Source organism: Propithecus coquereli, unplaced genomic scaffold (genome assembly GCF_000956105.1).
Source record: "Propithecus coquereli isolate 6110/MARCELLA unplaced genomic scaffold, Pcoq_1.0 Scaffold65, whole genome shotgun sequence".
Classification (NCBI taxonomy): domain Eukaryota; kingdom Metazoa; phylum Chordata; class Mammalia; order Primates; family Indriidae; genus Propithecus; species Propithecus coquereli.
The window spans coordinates 6,364,862-6,390,416 of NW_012152507.1; the positions used below are offsets into that span (position 1 = coordinate 6,364,862).

Consider the following 25,555-nt stretch of genomic DNA (forward strand, 5'->3'; position numbering starts at 1 on the left):
AAAATATATTTTCCAACAAACATTTAATGAGAAGAATGGCATGGTTATACAGTTATGCAAAGTTGTTCAATGACAGGCTTAATATTCTCTTTTCTGCTTCTGCCTTCAATCCCTTGCCATAACCACACGCCATGTGCCTCTGGGAAACGTCAAAGTATATTCGTGAAAGAATGACAGTGACAAAAGGAAATAGTAGCTTGGTATCATTATGAAAATAGTTTTGACCTCGTAGATCCACCGAAGGGATCTTGAGGATTCCTGGGTTGCCTGGATGACACTTTGAGAATCATTGAACTGGTTCCCTTAGGGGAATTTCATAGTCAGAGTGTAATTAGATGTCAGCGAGATGCTGGGCAGTCTCAAGTGAGACAGCCACGTCTGGCCACCCGGCTCTGCCTTGGAGCAGCTTTCTGGGGTTAAGCAAGTCATGCAGCTCTCTGAGCCTCAGTTACATCACCTGGGAAATGACGTGGTCAGACTAGAACATCTCCAAGCCCTCTTCCTGCTCTAAGCTCTCTTCCCGTTCTAAAATTCTATGTGTTTTTGGGCCTGCCTACAGTACATGCTCAGTACATATTTTTGAATGAATATATGAATAAATGAATGACTAAAGACTACACGATGTTGTTAGAAAGACTTTGGTACTGAGTGGAAACTGGACTAGATTCAGGGATCGCAAACTCACCCCCATCCAGGCCAGGTGTCCTGAACAGGTGGAGTAGACTGACGTGAGACAGCACGGAGTAGTGGAGTCTGGGACTCTGGGATGATCTGGAGATCGCAGCCTTCTTACAGGAAATCAAATTCAGATTTTTCATTAGACACTATTTTAGACCAGTAAAACAGGCTGGAGTTGGTCTTTGGGCTGTGAGTGGCGACTTCTGAACTATATGGCCCTTGGGTTCCCTCTGACTTAGAGCAGTCTTACTGGTGCCTGTTCCTGGAAGGCCAGGCTCCTCATTCTCCCTCTGTTCTTCCTCCCAATCTAAACCCAATCCATGGACAAGGATCTAATAAACTCATTCATTGAAGGAACTGCAGCAGTGAGACCAATATCATGAGATATTTGCATTTTTACAGGTTAGTCTTAAGCCAAAATAAGGAAGCTCTGATTGTGGAATTAAGGCATCAGTGATCAGGCCAGAGCAGGGAGCCTTGTCTATCCTTCAAAATCCATGCCACATGCCTCTACGTGCCCAAACCTGGGAGCTGAGGCCCTGCCTATAAAGCTCTTTCTACAGAATGACCACATGCTTTGATCGTCAGAAGCATTTCTCCTGGGAATCCGTGTCCCAGGGAGGTCTCAGCTAAAGCTGCTCCCACCTGGAGCCAGGGCCTTCCTTTATACCAGGATTTCACTTCCTGTAGCCACCCCCACACAGAAATTTGCTGCAGTTAATCAGCATCTTTGATGCCATGTAACAGGGTGTTCTGATGAACTGTACTCCTCAGGTGGGATTTTTAAGAAGTGCTGGTGAACAACCTAGTTCCTTCTCAGAAAACAGGTTGGGGGGTCTGTAAACCCCTTCCTGAGTGCCCTGCCTAGCTCCTCTGCATTCCACAAGCCTCGGTCACTGGAGGTGTACTAATGACAGCCCTACTGAGCCATTCCTAGAAGGACCATAGAAGGGTGGGAGAAGGAAGAGGGGCTTTTCCATCTCCTAAGAAGCAGGGATCTTAGGGACTCTGGATTGACCTTCAACCAATCAATCCTAGACAATGTCCCGATTTGCCAAATGCCTTCACACCGATATTACTCTGGAACCTTCAGGCCTCAGGCAAGAGAACTCATTTTGTCTCTAAGACTATTTCTTTGGTCACTAATGATAAAAAGAAATGGAGATTTCTCCACCAATAAAAATTAATGCTATTACAACCAAGATTATATTAAATAAAATTATATTAAATAAAACAAATTTCAAGGATCAGGGAGGACTCACCTATTTTAAGAGAGTATTGGATACACACACAAAATTATAGGTCCCACAAAAGAATTCTGAGAGTTCTATTGCGATGGAATCTGACTTTTACTGACCACCCAGGTAGTTGTCACACCATTGCCTTCTTTGTTTCTGAACTGTGGACACATTGGAAGTTAGAAAGTCTCAAAAGCTTTTGGTGACTGTGTTTAGGAGAAGTTATAACCTACATGCCATGTACCCAAGTAATAACACGGTTGGTTGTGAGATTTGAGCACGGAGGGTAGCAGGGCATAGTTGGGATGCAGATGAATTGTGAGGAGTAGTCCTGGAGCAGTGAGTGAATGCCTACCTTTTAGTTATAGAAAGAGGCAGGGGGTGGGTTCTGGAATCATTTCTGCTCTTTGCTCTGGTTTCTCTCTTTGAATAAGAAATGGAATATAGCCCTGAAGAGTCCAGAAGTGTCACCCATGAGATACTATGGGAAAATCCTACGTCCAGACCACAGTGGCCAGGTTGTGCCTTCCTCCCCCCACTCAGAAAAACCCAAACACAGGAGTTGGGAGGAGACCTAGATGCATGAACCCAGGATTGTCCTTAGATCTGCAGTGGGGCAATGGGGGCCTGTACTGAGCTGCTGCCCTCAGGGGTCCCATGTTTGGAGTGCCTTTCTCAAATGTGCTTCCCCCTGGAGTCTGGGACTACCTGGGCCCAGCAGCACCATCTGGGGAGGTTACCCTGAGCCCAGACAGGAACCTACTTGGGCCTTGGTCTCCAGTCCCATTTTTCCCCTTTGGCGCTTTCTCTAACCTTCTAGTTTGTGCATGGGGATGGGGTCATCCAGATGCCCTGGGGGCTTCTAGACTTGTGTTATGGGGTTGTCCTGGGGCCCTCTAGCCAGCTACAGTTCCGGTAGGGTGACCTTGCAAGTGGCCTGTTCCTCCTGGCAGGCATGCTGTTTCTTTTGTGGTATTGTGTGTGTACGATGGGCTACCAGAATGGAAATGATACTGAGATTGTTCATATAGGGCCCTCTCCTGCCCATGCACACCCTGGAGGTGGCCTTGACTGGATTCATCAAGACCCACACATCAAAGAGCAGCGGGGGCTTAAATCACTTTCCTGGGCTATGTTGGCTTGTGTGGAAGGAGGGGAAGACGGAGGAGATAGTCAAGGGAGCCCATTTCCTCTGCTCTTTTCTTCACTGTACCCATGATTGAAGTCTGGCTCTCTTAAGTCTCCAGCACCAGGGCTTGCCTCAGGCATGTGGGATGTGACATCCTCAGACACTTCCCCAATGGAGGAACAAGTGAACACCTGAACGAGGAAGTTCCTACTGGTCAGGGAAGTGGCCCATTAACTTTCCTCATAGACCTCAACTAGTGGCTCTCAGCCATCCTGAGTTTTCTTGGTGATGACAGTGGGTGGGGTTTCTGGGAATGGGACTTGTATATGCTCTGTTCCACTGCATGAAACATAGGCATGCTTTGGAACAAGCTGCTGGGCCACCTCGCCAAACACCCAGACACCTGGGTGCAGTCCTGAGGTTCTCCCCACACCATTCACCTTGGGCTTAACTTGAACTTCACTGAACTCATCAAAATATTTAATTAATGTCTAAAACTTGTTTATTATTTACAATCTGTTTTTTTCACTAGAATATAAGCTCTTGAGGACAGGGACTGTGTCTGCCTCATTCCCAGTTGAGAGAACAGTGTCTGGCACAAGGAAGATGATCAGTAAATATTTTCAAATAGTTGAATGAATGACTTCACGAGACTTTTCCTTTGGTGGAGTGTTTGCTCATGTACATTCTACATGCCTGTAATCCTAACACTCTGGGAGGCTGAGGTAGGAGGATTGCTTGAGCTCAGGAGTTCGAGACCAGCCTGAGCAAGAGCGAGACCCAGTCTCTACTAAAAATAGAAAAAATTAGCCGGGTGCAGTGGCGCCCGCCTGTAGTCCCAGCTATTCAGGAGGCTGAGGCAGAAGAATTGCTTGAGCTCAGGAGTTTGAGGTTGCAGTGAGCTATGATGATGTCACTGGTCTCTAGCTGGGGCTACAGAACAAGACTGCCTCAAAAACAAAACAAAAAAATTCTTAGGTCCTGGTTATGTTTGAGGAAACCTCTTGTTTAATGCTAATGTTTCCTTCCTCCTGATGTGGCATTGGCTTTCAGGTTAGCCCAACTGCCCTACTATCTGCTGGGTATTGTGGTCTGGAGGGGAGGCGTTGGGGTCAGACAGACCTGGTTTGAATCCTGGACTGGCCATTTTCTAGCTGTGCGACTTGGGCAAGTTGTTAACCTCTCTGAACCTTACCGTCCCCATGTACAAAATAAGGACAATGACATCTACCTCATAGGGTATTATGGTCATGCAGAGTAAAAGAGGTCATGTATGTAAAACAACAGTACACTGCCTGACATGTAACTGCTGTGCTTGTTAATACTGTTATTTCCTCAGGGCCTACTGAGGGCCTGGTTCCGTGCTAACCACCGAGCATTCGGAGAGGAACAAGCTTCCTTTTAAATCTCCTGGTTCAGATAAGAAATGGCTTAAGCAGCAGCCTGGGAGTGGGTGTGAGGCAGGGCTGGCCCTCAGCCCTCAGGCTGCGGCAGAGTGACAGACAGCAGTGCAGCAGGGGTGAGGCCGAACCACAGCCTGGCAAGTCAACAGTCCAAAAAGGCTGGGCAGGGATGAGACCGTGGTAAGAGTGGGAGAGCAGACACTGGGGGCCCACAGGATGGGGAGTGGGGGCTGTAGCAGTCCCTGAGCTGCAGATTCTTTTAGCAAAACCTTGAGACCTTGGATGTCACAGTAGGGTGATGTGGAGGACTGGTCAGACTCTGTTCCCAAGGGGGCTACAATCTTGCAAGGGAGACTAACACATAAGCAAACAACGACATAAACAGAGATAGGTGTGTGCAGTGTGGAGGAAGCACAGAGGAGGGAGTGAATCACTGGCAGGGCTGGAGGAGGGTGTGGTGGGTGTGGCAGTAACCAAGGAAGGCTTCTGGGAGGAAGTGACCGGGAGGATTCGGCAGGATGAGAAGGAATTTAGTGGGGGCGAACAGTGGGGCGGGTGGAGGGTTGGGACATGAAGTGGAGGAATGGAAGAGAATGGTAAGTTTGGGTGTTTTTAAGGTTCTGAGTGATTAGTGTTTTATCTGGATTGTTGAGGTGCCTGGGCTGGCCTGGAGGACATCATGGGTTCCTCTTCCGATGGACAGGTCCTTGAACAGCCCTGGCCCTTATTTCTTTACAGAGAGTGGGTCCCTCACAGTATGAAGCAGGCAACTGTGGTCTCTGGTGCCTTCATTCTCCTCCGTCTGGATGGGCTCTCTCTGCAGGAATGCTGGCTTTGTAGTCTCCCAGAACTCCACCGCTTACCAGCTGGGGAAGGGCACCGAGAACATTCCCTAACCTTTCCAAACCTCAGCTTTGTCATCTGTAAAGCAGGGCTAAAACTCATATATACCTCGTAGGGCTGTTGTAATAAGTAGACGAGATAATGCATATTAAGGGCCTAGCACAGAAACTGCTACACAACACGCAATTGATACATGTCTGTAGGTACCTAATATTCACTTGTTCATTCATTCATTCATTCATACATGCACTGGTTCACCACTTCCCCAGTGCCTATGATGTGTCAGACCCTGGGGATGATGACAGCTATAGGGACTGTCCCTGGGCAAAAATTGGCTTAAGCCCAGAGTCAGCGAAACTGGGCGCGCTCTCCTTGGCGCCAGAGGTCAATAGGCCCTGGCCCGGCCTGTTGGCCAAACAGAACTATTCCTCATGACAGATAGCTTTATGACAGATAACCAAGCGCCTGGGGTCTTGCAAACAAGCCAAGGCATCTCATTGTCCTGCATATTGTAATGAGATAAAGAAGTTAAGATGTAAGAAGTTAAGATGGCAATGTCTGCTTCCCTTAGGCAATCGTCAGGAAGGAATGAAAATGTATTTTCCTCAGGGCGCCCAAGGTAGTCACGTGCCAGGAAGTAGCTGCGGGACAGAGAAAAGTATAAGAATAAAGCGACTGGTAGAATTGACTACTTCAGTCTTGTACGTCTTGTGTGTGTCTGTGTGTTTCTTTCTGTGTCCATCCCCCGTTCTGCAATACGGGCCGCGACAACAGCCTGTGCCGAGTGTGTGTGGGAGGGCAGACAGATGAATGGGGGATTACTGGGCTACATGAGAGGTGCTATGGCCGTCCCCAGTGCCGATGGGCGCACAGAGGACGAGCACACTGGTTGCCATAGTGATGATGATGCCTAGCGCACAGACCAAGCATTGACACCAGCCTCCCCAAGCCTTGTCCCCGGGAGCCAGATCAGGACCAGTCCTGAAAGTCAAGTCAAGGCCACCAGCCCTAATTCTGAAGGCCATGGGGAGCCACTGCAAAGTATCAGGGGGTGGGAAGACCTGGTTCTGTCTGCGTTCAGGAAGGTCACTCTGGCGCAAGTGAGAGTGGTTAGGAAGCTGCAAGGCTGCAGGTGAGAAATAAGGAGGTGCCATCAGGGTACCAGGATCCCAGTGAGATTTGAAAGCTATGATCATCAGGGCATTGGGAGGGCTGGGCTGAAGGAAGTTTGTAGTCAGAGCTAGGGATAGCAGGAATCTTTTGAGAAGTATTTAATGTATCTCTCAAAAAATGCAAAGTCTAAAGAATGGGACAGTTAATTTTGTCACTCACGTTTTACTTATTTTTTAAAATGACGCCTCAACTAAGGCTAGATAGAATATTATTTATCTGAATTGGTTTCTTGCACGGAAAGTTTTATTTGAATAGTCTGTACAGGCATACCTTATTTTATTGTGTTTTATTTTATTGCACCTCTCAGACACTGTGCTTTTTACAAATTGAAGGTTGTGCTAATTCTATTTCAAGCAAGTCTATTACTGCCATTTTTCCAACAGCATGTGCTTCTTTGTGTCTCTGTTACATTTTGGTAATTTTTGCAGTATTTAAAACTTTTTCATTATTGTTATTATTATATCTGCTTTGATAATCTGTGCTCAGTGATCTTTAATGTTACTATTGTAATTGTTTTAGGGCACCACCAACTTTGCCCATTTAAGATGGCAAACTTAATCGATAAATGTTGGATGTGTTCTGACTCTTTCACCACTTGGCCATTCCCTCATCTCTCTCTTTCTTTCCTCCGGCCTCCTTATGCCCTGAGACACAACATATTGAAATTAGGCCAAATAATAACCCTACAGTGGCCTCTAAATGTTCAAGTGAAAGGAAGAGTTGCACATCTCTCACTTTAACTCAAAAGCTAGAAATGATTAAGCTTAGTGAGGAAGGCATGTTGAAAGCCAAGATAGCCTGAAAGCTAGGCCTCTTGCACCGGTAAGCCAAGCTGTGAATACAAAGGAAATGTTCTTGAAGGACATGAAAATTGCTACTCCAGTGAACACATGAATGATAAAAAAGTGAAACATCTTTATTGCTGATATGGAAAAAGTTTTAGTAGGGTGGCTAGAAGATCAAACCAGCCACAACATTATCTTAAGCCAAAGCCTAATCCAGAGCAAGGCCCTAATTCTCTTCAATTCTATAAAGACTTAAAAAGGTGAGGAAGCTGCAGAAGAAAAGTTTGAAGCTAGCAGAGGTTGGTTCATGAGGTTTAAAGAAAGAAGCCATCTCCGTAACATAAAAGTGCATGGTGAAACAGCAAGGGCTGATGTAGAAGCTACAGTAAGTTATCCGGAAGGTCTAGCTAAGATCATGGGTGAAGGTGGCTACATTAAACAGATTTTCAACATAGACAAAACAACCTTATGTTGAAAGAAGATACCATCTAGGACTTTCATAGATAGAAATCAACACCTGGCTTCAATGCTTCAAAGACAGGCAGTGTCTCTTGTTAGGGGATAATGCAGCTGGTGACTCTAAGTTAAAGCCAATGCTCATTCACTGTTCTGAAAATCCTAGGGTATTTGTATACACAATGAGTGCAATGCGCACTACCCGAAGGATGGACATATTTGAAACACGGACTTCGGTGGGGGGGGAACCAAGGGCAACACACGTAACCTAAACGTATGTACACCCATAATTTGCTGAAATAAAAAAAAAAAAATCCTAGCGCTCTTAAGAATTATGCTAAGTCTACTTTGCCTGTGCTCTATAAATGGAAAAACAAAGCTACTACATCTGTTTATGGCATGGTTTATTGACTATTTTAAGCCCACTGTTGAGATCTGCTCCTCAGAAAAAAAAGATTCCTTTCAAAAAATTACTGCTCATTGACAATGTACTTGGTCATCCAAGGTCTCTGATGGAGAAGTATAAGGAGATTAATGTTGTTTTCAAGTCTGCTAACACAATATCTACTCTGCAGCCCACAAATGAAGGAGTAATTTCAACTTCCAAGTCTTATTATTGAAGAGATACACTTTGTATTGCTATAGCTGCCATAGTGATTCCTCTGATGGATCTGGGCAAAGTAAATAAGGTGAAAACCTTCCAGAAAGGATTCACCATTCTAGATGCCATTAGAAACATTTGTGATTCACGAAAGGAGGTCAAAATATCAACATTCACAGGAGTTTGGAATAAGTTGATTCCAATCCTCCTGGATGAGTTTGAGGGGTTCAAGACTTCAGTGAGTGAAGTAACTTCAGATGAGGTGGAAGTAGCAAGAGAGCTAGAATTAGAAGTGGAGCCTGAAGATGTGACTGAATTGCTGTAATCTCTTGATAAAACTTGAACAGATGAGGAGTTGCTTCTTATGCATAAGCAAAGATAAATAAATTCAGCAAAGTCTCAGCTTACAAAATCAATATACACAAATCAGTAGCATTTCCACATACTAATAACAGTCAAGCTGAGAGTTGAATCAAGGATTCAATGCCATTCACAATAGCTACAAAGAAAATGAAATACCTAAGATGATACTTAACCAAGGAGGTGAAAGATCTCTACAAGGAGAACAAAATACTGATAAAAGAAATCATAGATGAGGTAAACCAATGGAACAACATTCCATGCTCATGGATTGGTAGAATCAACATTGTTAAAATGTCCATACTTTCCAAAGTGATTTGCAGATGCAATGCAATCGCCATCAAAATACCAACATCATATTTCACAGATCTAGAAAAAAATAATTGTAAGCTTCATCTGGAACCAAAAAAGAGCCCGAATAGCCAAAGCAAAAGAAAAAATCTAGAGGCATCACATTACCTGACTTCAAATTATATTACAAGGCTATAGTAACCAAACAAAGTGGTTTCTAAGGATGGAATCTATTCCTCATGAAGATGCCGTGAACAATGTTGAAATGACAACAAAGGATTAAGCATATATTACATAAACTTCTTGGATAAAACAGTGGCAGAGGGTGAGAGGATTGATTCCAACTTCGAAAGAAGTTCTGCCGTGGGTAATATGCTATCAAACAGCATCGCATGGTATAGAGAAATATTTTGTGAAAGGAAGAGTCAGTCAATGCAGCAGACTTTACTGTTGTCTTATTTTAAGAATTTGTTGCAGCCACCCCAACCTTCAGCAACCACCACCCCGACATGTCAGCAGACATCAGCATCAAGGCAAGACCCTCCACCAGCAAAAAGATTATGACTTGCTGAAGGCTCCGATGATCGTTAGCATTTTTTAGCAATAAATTATTTTTAAATTAAGATATGTACATTTTAGACATAACACTATTTCACACGTAATGGACTATCGTATAGTTCATTAAGTCCATTACTTTTACATGTATTGGAAAACCCCAAAATATCTATGTGACTTGCTTTATTGTGGTATTTGCTTTATTGCAGTGATCTGGAACCAAACCCACAATATCCCTGCAGTATGCCTGTGCTATATTTCAGAGAACTATGATTCAATCTAGGATTATGTTTCTTTTCTATTGATGTATGGTATCAACTTTACCATATCTCAAACCTGGTGAGTATTTAGAGGAACAGAGTAAATATCTTGGGCTGGCCATCTCACATGCTCGATAAATGGTGGGTTTCTCTGCTTTATTTATGTCTGAATAATATTTAATGGGGTTGAAAGTATTTATTAACATTTTTACTTTCAGGTTTCCTAATCAACTTTTAGACATTGTCAAACACATCTTGTATGTAGCTGCATGTTTTTAGAAATGAGCGTTCTAGGAGCACTGCATTGTCTTACACCAGTTTCTTTTCTTTAGCTTTTTGTGGAATTCAGATGCTCTTTGAGTAGCACCTTTATTGTCCTAGACTAAGGAAAAATGTAAGAGAACTTTCCAGGAACCCTATTTCACTATTTTCAGTACACTCTTTCCTTCTTTTGTCCCCCAGTAACCAAGTTCTTTGCTACAAATTGATTGAATGCATTTACTTTGTCTGCTCTAACCACTCTGGTTTTCTTGCCTATGCCCCTTCTCCTGCAGATCTAATTTTTAGACTTTAGGCAATGCCTTCTCCAGGGTTTTCATTGTATGCATTCAGTATCTTGGGTAGGAAAGTTAATTCTTTTGTCTTTTTCATCTGTATCACTTATACCTCTTGTTTCTTCTATCTAAAAGAATTTGGGGGGAGGGGAATGTATCTTAATGAAGTTTTTGATAGGCCCAAAATAGCTTGCTTATCTGGGATATAAACCGAAAGCTGTTTGATCTGAGACATTTCCAAATTCCCCAAACCCCTAACTCCCTAATTCTCTTGGGCCCATGCTCAGGTCTACCCAGTGTGTCTTTCTTTATAGCGGCTATTAAAGTGCCAAACTCATACAAAGCTCTCAAACCCACATCGAAGAGGGGATTGAGTTACAGGGAAAAGCGCTATGGCAATTATTCTATCAGTGTCTTTGACATAAAACAAATCAATAAATCAAAGATGTTAAGAGCCTGGCTATGAAGCAGAATGCTCAGAATGTATTTTTTTAGTTAAGATGGATGTTAATTCAAAACCTTTGCTATGGAACATTTATAGAGTGTCTACCATTTAAAGAAAAAGAGTTCTCTTACTTGACAGTGGTGGAAGGCATGGTGGATGGGACTTTGGGAAAGAGCAGTGGACAGAAAGTGCAAGAATGCCAGTGGAAATACAAGTCCCTCCATACATGGGACAATGCAGTCTCTCTTGGAGGGTGTGAATGGGGAGGAAGGACTTTAATTTTATTGAATACCCATCCTGTGCTGGGGGCTGTAGTAGGCACTCTGCAGATATCATCTTTTTAAATCTTCTTAAGAATCCCTCAATCCTTGTTTTACATCCGAGGCTAGGAGAGGTTAGGTGATTTCTCGATGCCACTAAAGGAGTAACTGGTGGGACTCAGATTCAAACCCAGGTCTGTCCAACCTCAAAGCCCACAAGGCTGTGTCCTTCATCCCATGGCTGCTGCCTCAAGAGAAACTCTGCACAGGGATCACACTGATGCTCTTCCAAGGTCGAACAAAGTCTCTTTCAATACTGAGAACACAGGACACAGATTAGAACACACACAAGAATGGCACTCCCTTTTCGGCCCAAAGACCTCTGCTGAACTTTGTCTTCGTGTGCCTGAAGGGTGCGCCTCCCTTATCATTCTCGTTCATCCTGAGAAAGGCAGCTCCCTGTTTGGAGGTGATGGCCTCTAAAATTTTTCCTGAACTAAGCAGCCAAGCTTCTCAGTTTCGCTGGCAGGATTTAAGAGAATTTGGGGGAGATGGTCCATGAGCCAATGGAGAATTAGTGGGTATTTACAATGTTGTTGCGAACTTTATGATGTGAGTTGATTGTTTCACGTAGCCTCATAAAACATGTTAGAGGGTGATTATATCACTCCCTCTGCCCTCCCAGCAGAAACGAGGCCTTCTTTAGTGCTTGAAATATTTCCTGACGCTCCACGCAGGCCAGCCCACTTTGCAGATTTTAATATGTTCCTGTAATAGGTGTGGAGAAAAAAGGAAGAAGGATGGGTGGGGGAAAGCCATCAGCTCAGGTTGTCACACTATCATCCTGGCAAAGATGAATGACTAATGTCAGAGCAGAGTACCGAAACTTACAGAAACAGGCCTGTTTGGCTCGGGCAGTAAATAAATAAGCCACTTACACATTTCTTGGATGGCTGCTACAAGTTTTGTTGTCATAGCAACTCCCCCATCCAGCTTGCTTCGCTTACACAAGTCCTCAGCCTCTGTCCTAACCCCTAGCTACCTGAGAAGGAGGAGCCGAGTGAGGGGAGGGACTAAGCAGGATTGTCTTCCCGCGCAGGCCACCTGCCCAAAATTACATCCACAAATGCCTCGGAAGGAGCAGGCTGGCTGCATCCTCCTCCTCACATTCCTGGGTCTGGCCCGGCTGGTTGGCACAGTTACCAGAACATACCACATTGGGATTGTGGAAGAATACTGGAACTATGTACCCCAAGAGAAGAACGTTATTACTGGAAAAAGTTTCGCAGAAGACAAGTGAGTGAACTTGGGGTGGCCACAGACTCCCAGGTTTGGCCTCTTTTTGACTCTGCGTGGGGAAGGTCGTATTCCTCGGGTGGTTATAACAGGGATGAGTTGATCTGGGTCTAGACTGACAGGAGGGGTTTTGTTTTTGCTTGAAGAGCCATGGATGGCCATGGATGGGCGTGTGGTTTGGAAGAGATATTCCTAGCTTCATTTATTCATTGAGCCACTTTTTAACAGCCTTGTCTGTGAAGAGACATATACACAACCAGGTGTTTTGAATAATGACTTATTCTAGCAAAGGACAGTTTCCACCAGGCACCACAAGTAACTTCTAGGGGGTTGTTTGTTTAAAAAAAAAAGGTAAAGCTTGAGATGAAAATTTAAGAATTTTCAGGAACTGTTCACTGTTAAAACATAGTGTTTTCTAAACTTTTATTTTTGGAATGAAACATTGTACTCAGAGATACGTATGCTAAGTTACGTTTTGCAATGTTTAAAAGAGGGGGAAGTCACAGTAGATTTGGCTGGTATTTCAAGGTTTCCTGGAGTCTGTTTAGAAATGGCCCTTTCACTGTTGAGAGGTTTGGTGCCAGCCCCGACTCATTCGTTCTGAGGGCAAGAGCCTATCCCAGAGGCCATGGCATAGCTGGTGAGATGGTGCTGGAGTGTTCTATGGCCCTGATTTTTAATATTTGTAGAAAATACACCCTACCTCCCAGGCCCAGTGTCTTAAATATTTTATTTGTTCTGTGTATCTCCCTCCGAAGTCACTTCTGACTCCAGAAGCTGTCAAGCTTATTTTCAACTTTGTGATTCTTCGAATATATTTTGAGATGTTTTGGCAGCCTCTGTTGGATAGTTGAATGCTGCTTTCTTTTCTGATAGGCAGAGCCCACTGCATTCAAAGACCACGCTCCATTTCCTAATGATGAGGTTAGTTGCTAAAATTCAGGAACGGCACAGGGTCTGCCAACAAGTCTTTAAGAGCCAGATCCTCCTGCCCTGGAGGAAAGGCCAAAGATGTAGTTGGCCTGGACACACAGCTTCTAGGGTTTCTAACAACACAAAGGTGGCATAATCATGTTTTGTTTACTAAAGAAAGATGATGCGCACGGCAGGCAGGCTGCCAAGTAGGACTTTTCCTTAAGCTTACTATCAGGAAATTGAATGTCTGTAGGGCTATTTCCAAAGAAAACTCTTGATTGCCTTCAGTCCCACACCTGCTGATCATTGGTGGCGGGAGTCTTTACCATGACAGATAGTTGTGGGATGGAAAGGGTACCCTGACTGCTAGTAGCCTTCTCTACAAATAGAGCTCTGCTGGCCTCAGAGAGGGCTCAGTAGAAAATGGTCAATGTGAGCAGCTATGGGACGTAAGCATGTTGAAAGTATGTACATTGAGTATAGCAAATGTATTCTTTATGCTGAATGTGTTATTGGACTACCTTTCCATATGACTGAGTAAAAACCACAGAAATCTTTTCTCCTAAAATACCAGGTCAGTAGAGCTGTGTGTGGGCATTTATTCTGACCCAGTAATTCCACTGGAGACTTTCAGCTCATGACTTCTTACAGATGTTATTATTCTCATTTTACAAACCAGGAACCGAGGCTCCAAGGTGAAATATGTGCCAGAATTTACAGAGTCAATGACAGTACCAAGCTCACATGGCTTTGGTTCCAGAGCCCATATTTCTTTTCACCGTGCAACCTGTTTCTTGGTAAAGGGCGATCCTTTCCCACTGAATTAAAGCCAGCTTTGAGGGAAGCCAGGGATTCCAGTAATAAGAACTTTCTAGAAAGTCTCAGTTTTTACCAAAGGTCTGTTTAGTCTCACTTGTCACTCTTCCAAGAAAGATGTTAAAAGTGATCACTGGTGATTACCTGGGTTCATTCAAATCGCCTAAGTAGCTTAAATACTCAAATACCATAATGCTGTTTTCACAAAGCTGGGTACAGGAAGAAGGTGGGGGCTCTCTGTTGATCATTTGAACCGGAAGATAGTGGTTTGAAGAAGGTATAGTAAAATATATGAAAATTGTTATGGTGGAAAAGAAAATAGCCATGACGAAAACAGTCCATTTGGCATCAGATTTGAGTGAGGTGGTTTCATCAATGCCGTGGTTGCATGTGAGACGCCCCCTGCCCCTAGGAGCAGCTGACCTCTAAGATGAAGCTTCTCCCCACAATCTTGGCTCCTATTCTGATCTGTTTCCTTCCTAATCACTCATGGAGCTTGGGGTCTTTATCATCCTCTTGGACACAACATTTTCTTCTCTCTGTATTGTCCTCTAGCTGCTTAACGTACAGCAGTCACCTCTACAGCTAACGTAAAAGCACCACGTTGATGGAGAAGAAGGCCTGGCATATATTTGATAATTCCCCTTCCCTACACGACACTTTGTCAGTGACAATATCTCACGGAGGTCTGAGCACAAGGCCAGGCATTTGGAATCATTAAGAATGAATCACTTTATCAATTTAGTTGCTCTTATTTAATCTTTGAATAAGGAGAATGGCCAAAAATTAAGAGAACAAGAGGGTCGGTGCCAAAGTTTCAGTGATGTAAAAATGTTTGGAAACCAAAATTCAGCAGTACCAGGAGCCTAATAAATCCTGATGCACAAGGATGAGATAGAAAATAAATTGAAAGCATTTCACCAAGACTCCATAGCAGTCAGATGGTGTAATTTAACTCTCCAACTTGGTACCTTTGCTTGATTATAGGGTCCAAAAATATAATTGAGACTATATTCCTAATATTTCCTAGAAAGTAAGGATTTAAGGACTAGCTTCTATTTATAAATATTTTCTTCAAATAAGTATGCTCCTTTTCCTACTCACTGGGCTTAATGGGGACACTGAGCTCCTTTGATTTGCCTAGGGATGGTGTCAGCATTTTGATCTATTCATGCCAGTCCTACTCAGGCTCGTAAAGTGCTAATTAAGGTGTGACTGTGCTTCTGTGGTAAAACTTGGTCTTTAATGGAACCAGAGTGGGGTCACTTTATTAAAGCCACAGTTCTCACCATAGACCTCATTAAACAACCAATGTGCATACAGGCTTTTTCTTCCCAGTGGAATGCAGGGTTTTTCATGGATGCTAACTCATGGGCAGAATTGTCCTTAGACATGAGACTGCTCAAAACCCAAGTGTGTAGGGTCTGTCAGAGGGAGCTTACCTTACCACATCACTGCATCAGCCCAGTTGATGGCAAGGAGTTTTGAGTACTTGTAGGAGCAGGCCCCATTAAGTGATTGCTTTTAGCTGCCCGTAGAGACTGGAATATAGTGATTGAAACAAATTAGGATTTTATATTTGCTTGTGGAAGAATCCAGAGGTGGACAGTTCAAGGCTGGTGGGATAGATGGTATGACAGAATCTCGGGAGCTTTCTGTATTTCTGACCCACCATCCTTACTATGTGTTTTTTCTCCTTCCTCAAGAATGTTCATGGTCACAAGATGGCTGCTAGAATTCTAGCCATCATGTCTGTGTTCCAAATCATGTTTTGGCTTGTGATTATCTTTCACAAATTTTTTTAGAGCAGTTTTTGTGGAATCATGGATAAGTAAACGATTCTTGTTATTTTCGAATATGAGTTCTGTCATGGAACCAATGCAGCGCAGACAGCTGGAAATATCAACAAAGTGTGTGGGAAGGATGTGGCTGATGAATGCTCAGTATGGCTATGGTTTGAGAAGTTCTGCTCTGGTGATTTTAATCTTGAAAATGAGCCATGTGGGTGACCCAAGACCAAGGTGGATACTGATAAGCTGAACGCTGTGGTGGAAGTGAATCCGTCTCAACCTTCGCGTGAATTAGCAGCAAGGTTTGATGTTACTATTGCAACAATACTGGACCATTTGAAACAAATCGGCAAGGTAAAGAAGCTGGATAGACAGGTACCACGTGAATTAAATGAGCATCAGAAGAGAAAGTGTCTCGAAGCTTGCCTTTCTTTGCTGTCATGACATAAAGGTGAACCATTTCTCACTGTATTGTTACATGTGATGAAAAATGGATTCTTTTTGACAATCACAAGTGTTCAGTACAATGGTTGGATAAAGATGAAGTGCAGAAACACAGTCCAAAACCAAACGTTCATCGAAAAAAATTAATAGTGTCTGTTTGGTGGTCCAGCGCTGGTATTATCCACTACAGCTTCATGAAAGCTGGTCAATCAATTGCAGTGGATGTCTATTGTAACCGACTGGACGAAATGATGGGGATGCTTGCGATTAAGCAGCTAAGATTGGTCACAGACACAGGCCAATCCTCTTGCAAGACAACACTTGACCATATGTTGCACAAACATTGCTGCTCGAACTACAGAGGCTTAGAAACTCTGTCATCCACCATATTCACCAGACCTTGCACCAACTGACTACCACTTCTTCCAGACTTTGGACCACTTCTTGCAAGGAAAAATATTCAATAAGCTGTAAAAAACACCTTTCACAATTTCATCACCACTCGCTCTCCAGGCTTCTTTGCTGCTGGCACAAACAAGCTACCGTTAAGATGGCAACACCGTTTAGGTGTGTACTTTGACTCATTGTACTGCTTCTTGTTTGAGATACAATAAACTACACTTTTGATTCAAAATTGGACGTTTCATAGTTAATGACCTAATATCATATCACCAGTGTACAGCTGAGGAAATGGGTTCAGAGAGGTTAAGTCACTTCCCCCAAATCTCATAAACAGCAAGTGGCAGAGTCAAGATTCAAGCTCATTCTCCTTCCCCTTCATGGCAAAGATTTATTTTGAACCCACCTTATGTGTGCTCTGAGGGGCTTCTGTGGAAATGAAAAGGAAGAAGGGAGGATCCATGACTTAGGTGGTGCCAGCGGAGCCAGGGTGAATGAACGTGTTTAGGAGCACATTGCCTGGATGGCGTTAAAAATGACTAATCAAATTAGGCAGGGCGTGGTTGCATGAGTTGCTGTGTGTAATCTCTGTCTCCACCCTCCTTTTGGCCAAGTGGCAATTGTCCCAATCTGGTCCTGTTTTCTCCTCAGTGAAGAACGTCCCTTCTTAAGCTCAGACAACGTTGCTTGTCCTTATTGTGACTCTAATGACCTCACACGTTTGCTCTGACCACACCCCCTGCTGGTGTTACATTGCTTGTCTTTGTCCTGAATTACCTTGCCCTCCCGCAAGACAGGCAGGCTCTTAACATATACAGTTGGCACTTAACGTACACAATGGTGTTGCTATTTATTTTCCAATGCATATGTTTTGTCTTCCCAAGTTTCTTGAGCACAGAGACTGAGATTAGTACATCTTGGCCCCAGTTTCTAGTTTCATGTCTCATGTCTAACAGACGCTCAGCAATTGGTCCGTGGTGAGTGATGGGGAGAACACCCTCTAAAAGATCTCAGGGAACTGGAATTGCTGGCGAGGCGCATGCTCCCATGAGCAACGAACTCCTCGGACTCTAACCTGGAAGTCCACCTCTGCACTGCTGAGGCGATTCCCACAGGCAGGTTTGTTAAGCTCGCCTGCTTTGGGAAGGTGTCTCTCTTCACGGCATTGCCCCAGGCCTCAGCAATGGGACGTCCTAAATCCCCATCTTGTCTTTAAGGCATTTGCTAATGTGTCACTTCCCAACCCCACTGGATTCCTTCACAGCAAGAAATAGACACCTCCTCGGCTTGAGTCAAAATGGTAGAATGTAGGTTGGGAATATTTCCTGAAGGACAGTGGTTGCTCAGCGCCGCACAATGGGGCTGTCCTGCAGCTATAAACAGTTGACAGCTCACCAACTCCAGCATGCCAACGAATAGGCTCCATCTAAATCAGAGGCTGCTTCCCGCGGACGGTTCCCTTGAAGTGACTCCCTTGCTTTGTTTCTGGGGCAAGACTTGCATCTTCTAGGACTCGTAGGAGCTGGAGTTTCTGTTCTACGGTTATAAATGCATGATGAGTTCTTAGGGATGTTTTGCCGCACAGACACTAAAAAAACCTGCTTTCTCTCTGTCTTACTTTTACCCTCCCTTCCTTTTCCACTTTCAACAGGTTTTTAATCAGACAGATACTATGGCTTTTATTTTGTGCTAAGTACTACAAAAATATGACTTGCAAACTTGGATGCACATCAGAATGGTATTAGTCAGATAGGTCAGGTTACACTGGAGTAACAGCCAACCCCCAAATCTCAGGGGCTTAATATCACAAAGGTTTATTTCTAACCCTCTCAAGTTCACAGAGGGCCATGTGACTCCAGGGCAACTGTCTGCTCTGGGCAACTGGGCACTGCTGGATGCTTTGGTCTTGAGTCTTCACTCCCTTAACAGGAGTCTCCCCTGCAGCACAGGAAGACAGGGTCTTGCAATAGCAATTAAATGTCCTGGCCCGACAGTGACACGTACCACTTCCATTCATAGCCCATTTACCAGAACCCCATGGCCCACCTTACTGTGACAGCAGAATCTTTGTGCTCCCCTTCTGCTGGGAGGGAAGAAGACTCAGAATGGGCAAGCCCTAGAAAGTTCTACTGCAACAATCATTTTGTGAGCTTAGGAAAAATACAGATGTCATGGCTTTGCCACCAGAAAGTTCAATGCAATTACCCTGAAATGGGGCCTGGGAACCCAAAATTTGTCAAATGTTCCAAATGATTCTGATGCAGGTGGTACTTGGGTGGACATTTGGGAACCACTGCTTTAGAAAATCTAATCCCCTCTGGGATGTCTATTGACCGTTTAGGTGACAAGATGGATACATGTCCAGGAATGTGCAAAATAAGGCAATATGTAACTCAGTGCCGAAATTCGCAGCAAATGTAGTAAGTACTGGAGGGAATGAGCGAATGCTTTCCCCCCTCCGCTGCTCCATCTCGCCTCTTGTTTGGGTGGCTTTGCCAGACAACGCGTGGCAAGACCTGGTCTCCTGGAGGTGACGGAGAAAGGTCTTGGGCAGGGTGGAGTCAGGACCCTTTAGCAGATTAAAAGTAGCAGTGGGTATGTGAGCATGTGTGTTCAGCGTGCGTGTGCACGTGTGTATACTTGTGTGTGTGCTTGTGTGTGTCTGAATGTGTGCTGGGAGAACTGGGTAGAGAAGTACGGAGAGTCAAATGTCCTTCCCTGCAGAGCCTGTTGGAATGACAGGCCCTATAAATAACCTTATTACAGCTTTTTACTCATCAGGCTGAGTCCAGAGAGCTCACCAGGGACTTGGAATATAATCCTTGCTCTGCTGCTACCTTACCGGGCCGCCCAGTGTCAACCATAATGTGAAGCAACTCTGCCCACTCTGGAGCTAATTAGCCAGATTGCAGATGACTCAGTTCTTCCTCTGCCTTTTCCTCCTCCTCCTCATCCTCCTTTTGAATAGTCTGCTCAATCAGGAGTGGTATTCAACTGCTAGTTAACAGAAGCTTGAAAAACAGTGGTTTAAATATATTAGAGATTTATTATTATTGTAGCTTACACAAAAGAGATCAGAAATCAGGGTTTCAGGTTCCTTTTGGCTTTCACTTGACCATCCCTAGTCTGTGCTCCTTTTCTTCATTGCCTCAAAATGGCTGTTGGAGCTCCAGTCATCACGTCTTTATTTCAGGCATGAATAAGGGGAAGAGCAGAGGATAAAAAGAGTTTCTGCCAGCTCCGTCTGGAGAAGAACCATCAAGTGACTTCTGCTTCCTGGACTTTTTTTTCTAAATAAAATGTGGGTTTGTTTTTACTGTGAAATTGAATACACAGGCACAGAGTAAACACCCTTGCAGTATAAAAAAGGATGAATGAAAGTAAACTTCGCATCCCTCTTCACTCCTATCTATGGCCTCAGTCCTGTGGCCCAGAGGCTACACTTTATGGTTTACCTGGCCATTTTCCAGATGTTTTCTCTACACATGTGCACATGTGCATTGTTTAAAAAACCAAATGGATCATACTTTACCTGCTGTTCTGCAATTTGCTTTTTCCATTTGTATATTGGTGCTCATGCCATATCAGCACCTGGAGAACTACCTTATTTTTTTTTAATGGATATGTGGCATGATTGTACAATTATTTATTTACTGAATGAATCCCCAGTGGAAGAACTTTCCAGTCTTTCCAGGTTTTTGCTATCAAAATCATTCTCCAAACACTTTAACAGGATTCCTGGCTTAGTCCTGCTATCCTGATTGGAAGCTGACCATGGTAGCTGCTGGTGGTGGGAGGGGGAGTTGCTGCCTCTAGAAGGTCTGGCCCTCTTGTTCCTGGCTCTTCTCTGGTCAGGCTCATCTCTGGCTCCTCTGTGTGGGGCCTGAACCCATGGCTTCCTCCTTGTCCCAGGGACTCCACATCAAGGGTAGAGCAGGGTTGACGCACGAAGGTGCCCTAGGCAGGTTAATAGTCTGGTGCTCTGGGCAGGTGAATGATATGGAGCTCCTTCAATTGGAGGAGAGGCTGAGTGCTGAGCAGAGGAAAAGGTGGCCTGGTGGTGGCAGTTCTCACCAAGCCTTTGGCTGCCAGCAAAAAGGAGCCCACCCTACAGTTCAGTGGACCAATCCTCCATGGAATAGATTTTAGTGACCACCTGTTATTACTTGAGCATAACCCTTGGAGTCTCCCCCACCTGCTTCCCAAACCTCATCTGGAACAGCTCATCAAAGCCTTCTGTCCAACCACATACAATACTCACCCCAGACAAGTTCTGGACTTTGCAATTTTCTCCACCTTCAATGTCATTTTCAGTGAATTTCATCTCCCCTGTGATGCTTCCTGCTCTCCAGTGATGTTCCAGCGCCCTTTAGAGCTACGACCCAGCTGCTCCACTCCTTGGTCTGGCTCAGCTGAGGACCCTGGGGCTTCTCCTGCCTCTGAGGCCGAGGCCAGCTTCATTAAAAGGGGCTTTGTTGCTGGCAGGTTTGACCTGGCTTGTGGTCCTCTTAGGTGGTCTGGGGCAGGCCAGATGCCTCGGCTGGCTAGAGAGAGAGAGAGAATAATAATCACTTTTTAGCTTGACTTCATTTTTTAAATTATTTTTTAATTAACCATTTGGAGTCCCATATCTTGACTTTAAAACCTTGCTATGCTCTCTTTAAATTCTTTTCTTCTTAGTTTTTCTGTGCTGTAAGCTTCAGGTTATAAATTAGAAAAAGGCAAGGTGGCCATAAACCTTATTTGTCAGCAGGTCCTTGGGCGGAAGAAAACAGTCTTTGGAAGGCAGGGCCCGGCAAACCGAGGCTCATAAGGTCACATGTTGGATTTCTGGAGATGTGCCCTGGATGTTTCCCAGTGGTCACAAACTGTGCTCTTGGCCCAGATATCACTGGATAAATGCCTTAGGAATGTTGGTTACAGTCCACCCGGTAAGTGAACATTGGTGGATTATTCCCTAACCATTGCTACTATGAGAAAACAGCTCAGTGTATGTTCTGCCAGTAGTGGGATATGATGAGTAGGGAGGGCCATATGCAAAGGCCCTGGAAAGCTGTGTCGCTGGCCATCTGTGTGGAGCAAGAGGAGCAGCTATGTGCCAAGTATGCTCTGGCCCCACATGCGCAGCAGACACCTGTGTGGAAGCTCATGGAAATTCATTAGTTAATACAGAGGCTATCAGACCTGGTGGCCACGTCAACAAAGAAATGTCTCTGCTTGGATGGGACCCAGAAAGAGGGAAGAGGAATGGGAAGAAGACATGGAGGTAAAGAGAGATAGTGAAACTTCCCAAGTTGGCCAAAGAAAGACCCAGACAGGACCAGGCAAGCAGATGCCACATCTGGGTCCCTGGGAGTGGGAAACTCAGCTGGATCAGATACCAAGGACCCAAACTCCCCAAATCAGACTTAAACAGAGCCTGGGGCAGCCATACAGGCATGACTCAGTGTTCAGAGGTGGACGTTTCGGAACGGGGTTGACCCGGTGAGCAGAGGCGGATGGGAAAGTCATGTGGGCAGCTCTGATGAAGGGGAGTCAGATATGAGATCTTGCCAAAATTGTCTTCCTGAAACACAGATGTGATCAGATTTCTCTGCTCAAAAATCTTTAGTGGCTCTTAATTGCAAATATCATTATATCTAAGTACCTTAACGCAGTACTCAAATTCCTCCACAATTTCACTCCTATCAAGTTTTCTGGCCAAAAACAGCTGCGTATGATTTTCTGTAATCCCCTCACCTTGACTCCCTGCTCACAGTGTTCCTCGCACTTAGAGTCCCCGTCATCTCTCCCGCTGTCCTAGATTCCCAGAGCACTCTGCTCTGTCCTTACGATTCTTCTCTTTTGTGCAGGTATCAATGTCTTTGTCCCTTCTTGATCATAAACATACTTATTCAAGGGTTATATCTTGTTCGTTTTTGTATTCGAAACAACACCTAGCCCAGCACCTTGCATGCTATAAATCCTCAATCTGTACTTGTTGGAAGTCAGCAGAATGGTTTTCAAAGTCACCCAGGACTGAAACAGAGGAGAGGCATGTGGGATCATCTGGGAGAGTGCTTATAGGGGTCATGCGTGCTGATGGGGGCAGCCAGACCCCACTACAAGGGCAGCAGGGCCTTCCCATTGGTCCCCATCCAGAGTGGTGTCCTCTCTGGGGGTGAGAGGCCACATACTGGGATGGCTGCACCCAGGAGTAGTGGAGCTTTTGCTCAAGCAGAAGCCAGTACTTCTGGGGTTGGAGCTTGAGTTGGAGCCATGAGCTAGTCACAGAGACTGAGAGTAGGGGAGGGGACTTCAGCTCTGCAGGAGAAAAAAGATGGTCTGGCCACTCTGAAGTGAGTTATCAGTGCTGCTATTGTCTCAGGCTCCCTAACCCCAGGGACTGAATCTGCCCTTCACCCTGGGGCCCCAAGAGGTGTCATCAAGTCACATCAAGTCTTATAATTCTGTTTTTCCCAACACCCACCTTTCTATTGCACCGCCCCTGTCTGGTCTCCTAACATCCTCCGTCCTCATCTTTGCTCTCCCCTTTGCCTGACTCCTCTAAAACTTGCACACAACTGCCGTAAGAATGATCCTTAAACACTGATTATCATGTCACCCACTTTATGAAAAACCTCAGTGTGTCCTCAGTGCTTCCAAGATAAATTATAAATTCTTCAACCTAAAATTAAAGTGCATTGTTGATCTATCCCCAGAATTCACACGCATCCTTTTTTCTCACTCCCTACCTTCTCAGACCTGTGCCAGCCCTTAAATCTTGCATTTGTCATGAGGTGTTTTCTGATCTCTTCTACCCACGGCAATCTTTACTTCTCTGAACTGCTATGTTCCTAGAAAAGCTGAGCCTATATCTGTTGCATTAATCCTCAATTGATGCTTAAAAACATGTAATGCTTTGTACAGGTACTTAATTTCCCCATTGTTAGATTACAGTCTCTTTTGTATCCCTCCTAGCCAAGTGCTGGGAATGCAGCAAGCGCACAGTAAGTGTTCATTGAATGAAAAAGTGAAGGGAGGCATGTTGACTGAAGAGGGGAAGTGGGTAGTGTGCCTTTAGAGCTCTTTGGTTTTGTTCTTGTTGGGGTGTGAATGATACTTGTGGCTTTTGGCTTGTCGCCAAACTCCCTAAGCATCATTTCCTCATTGGTAAGTTGAGGATAACCTTACAGAGGTTATAGGTTATGGTGAACACCAAATAAGAAGTCACACATGCAAGCGCTTTATGAACTCCTAAAATAAGTTATTAGGGGTTCCCTTTAAATTTCAATGATAAAATATTTTCCTTCTTACTTTCAGACTTGCCACCTTATTTCTCGAAAGAGGGCCCAACAGGATAGGCAGCATTTACAAAAAGGCTATTTACCGACACTTCACAGATGAGACCTATTCCACGGAGATCCCCAAACCTTCCTGGCTTGGATTCCTGGGCCCCATCCTGAGGGCTGAAGTGGGTGATGTGATTGTCATTCACTTAAAGAACTTTGGATCTCGACCTTATTCTTTGCACCCACACGGCGTTTTCTACAACAAAGACTCAGAAGGTAAATGTCAATCCTATGTTACTGGAATCTTGCCTGTATTTCATAAGGTGACTGTCAGTTATGGTTACAGGGATTCTAAGAGCACAGTGGTTACACATGCTCGTGTCTTCTTCTTCCCATCTCCTCTCTCCATCTCCATCGACTGTTTCCCCCTCTCTTCCTTTTTCTTTCCTTTATTTCCTTCCTCTCTTCTGTCTTGTTCTTCTTTATGTTGACACAAAACTGGGTGTGGGGCTCCTTGGCATGTGCCCCATCCACTGCGCCCCAGATAGTGATAGCTTCTACTCACTGCTTTTTTTCCTGAATATGGGTCACAGTTTCCTGTTTCTTTTTTTTTATTATTCCAGGGTTTTGTGAGGGTACAAACATTATAGTTACACTTTTTGCCTCACCCAAATGCAGGTTAAAGTCATGCCCTTCCCTCCCTTTAGTGCTCCCTGTGTCCTTTAGTTGTAGATTTGCCCCCCCATCCCCCTAATCCCTAGAGAGTATTTCTGCCATGTGATCAACCTATTGTTGATCAGTTAGTACCAATTTGATGGCGAGTACAAACGGATCCTGTTCTTCTGCTCTTGTGGTGCCCCACTTTGGATAATGGGCTTAAGTTTAATCCAGGAAAGTGTAAGAGGTGCTAGATCACTGTCGTTTCTTATAATTGAGTAATATTCCATTGTAAACATATACCAAATTTTAATAATCCACTCATGGATTGACGGACACTTGGGTTGTTTGGCAGCATAATTCGCTATTGCAAGAATGTGGAAAAAACCCAAGTTTCCTGTTTCTTTGTGCATAATTTTGTTATTGTTGTTGAATACTGGACGTTTTTGAGAATATGTTGTAGCAAGTCTGGATTCCCCTTTCCCCCTCATCCCTGGTTTTTGCTGTTGTTTGCTTGCTTCTTTGTTTAGTAACCTCCCTGAGACGAATCTGTAGAACCTGTCTTCCCTGTGGTGTGTGGCCACTGAAGTTTCTGCCTTTTTTTTTTTTTTTGGCAATTCTTATTTTTACTTTTACATGTGGTTCCTGAGGGGTCAATCCTATGTCTGCTTAGCTCAATGGTCAGCAAACGATTGAACAGAGATTGTGCCTAAGCATCTTGAGCCAGTAAGTCTTTTGTTTTCTGCCAGTGAATTGTGGGTGGTTAAGGATCACATTCAAAGTTTAGGCTATTTTTGTTTGCCTTCCCTTTTACCTTTTGCTGTGTCTCTTTTCTCTACTTTTGGCATGAACACAGCCTCAGAGTCAGCCAGGAGAATGTGAATAACTTGAGTCCTCTTCAATCTCTGCTGTACCTACACACAGCCCCATTGAGGA

At 44.4% G+C, this 25,555-nt stretch overlaps 1 protein-coding gene and 1 pseudogene across 1 annotated transcript in view; one reads left to right on the top strand and one right to left on the bottom strand.

Moving 5' to 3' along the window:
* Positions 1-6,187, bottom strand: part of LOC105822951 — a 12,294-nt pseudogene extending 6,107 nt beyond the window's left edge.
* A 5,970-nt stretch (positions 6,188-12,157) lies between these two features.
* Positions 12,158-25,555, top strand: part of HEPHL1 (hephaestin-like 1) — a 59,478-nt gene continuing 46,080 nt past the window's right edge. The window contains exons 1-2 of the mRNA XM_012660059.1: positions 12,158-12,327; positions 23,994-24,238. Coding sequence (XP_012515513.1) covers positions 12,158-12,327; positions 23,994-24,238 — 415 coding nt within the window. The remainder of the gene's footprint in view (positions 12,328-23,993; positions 24,239-25,555) is intronic.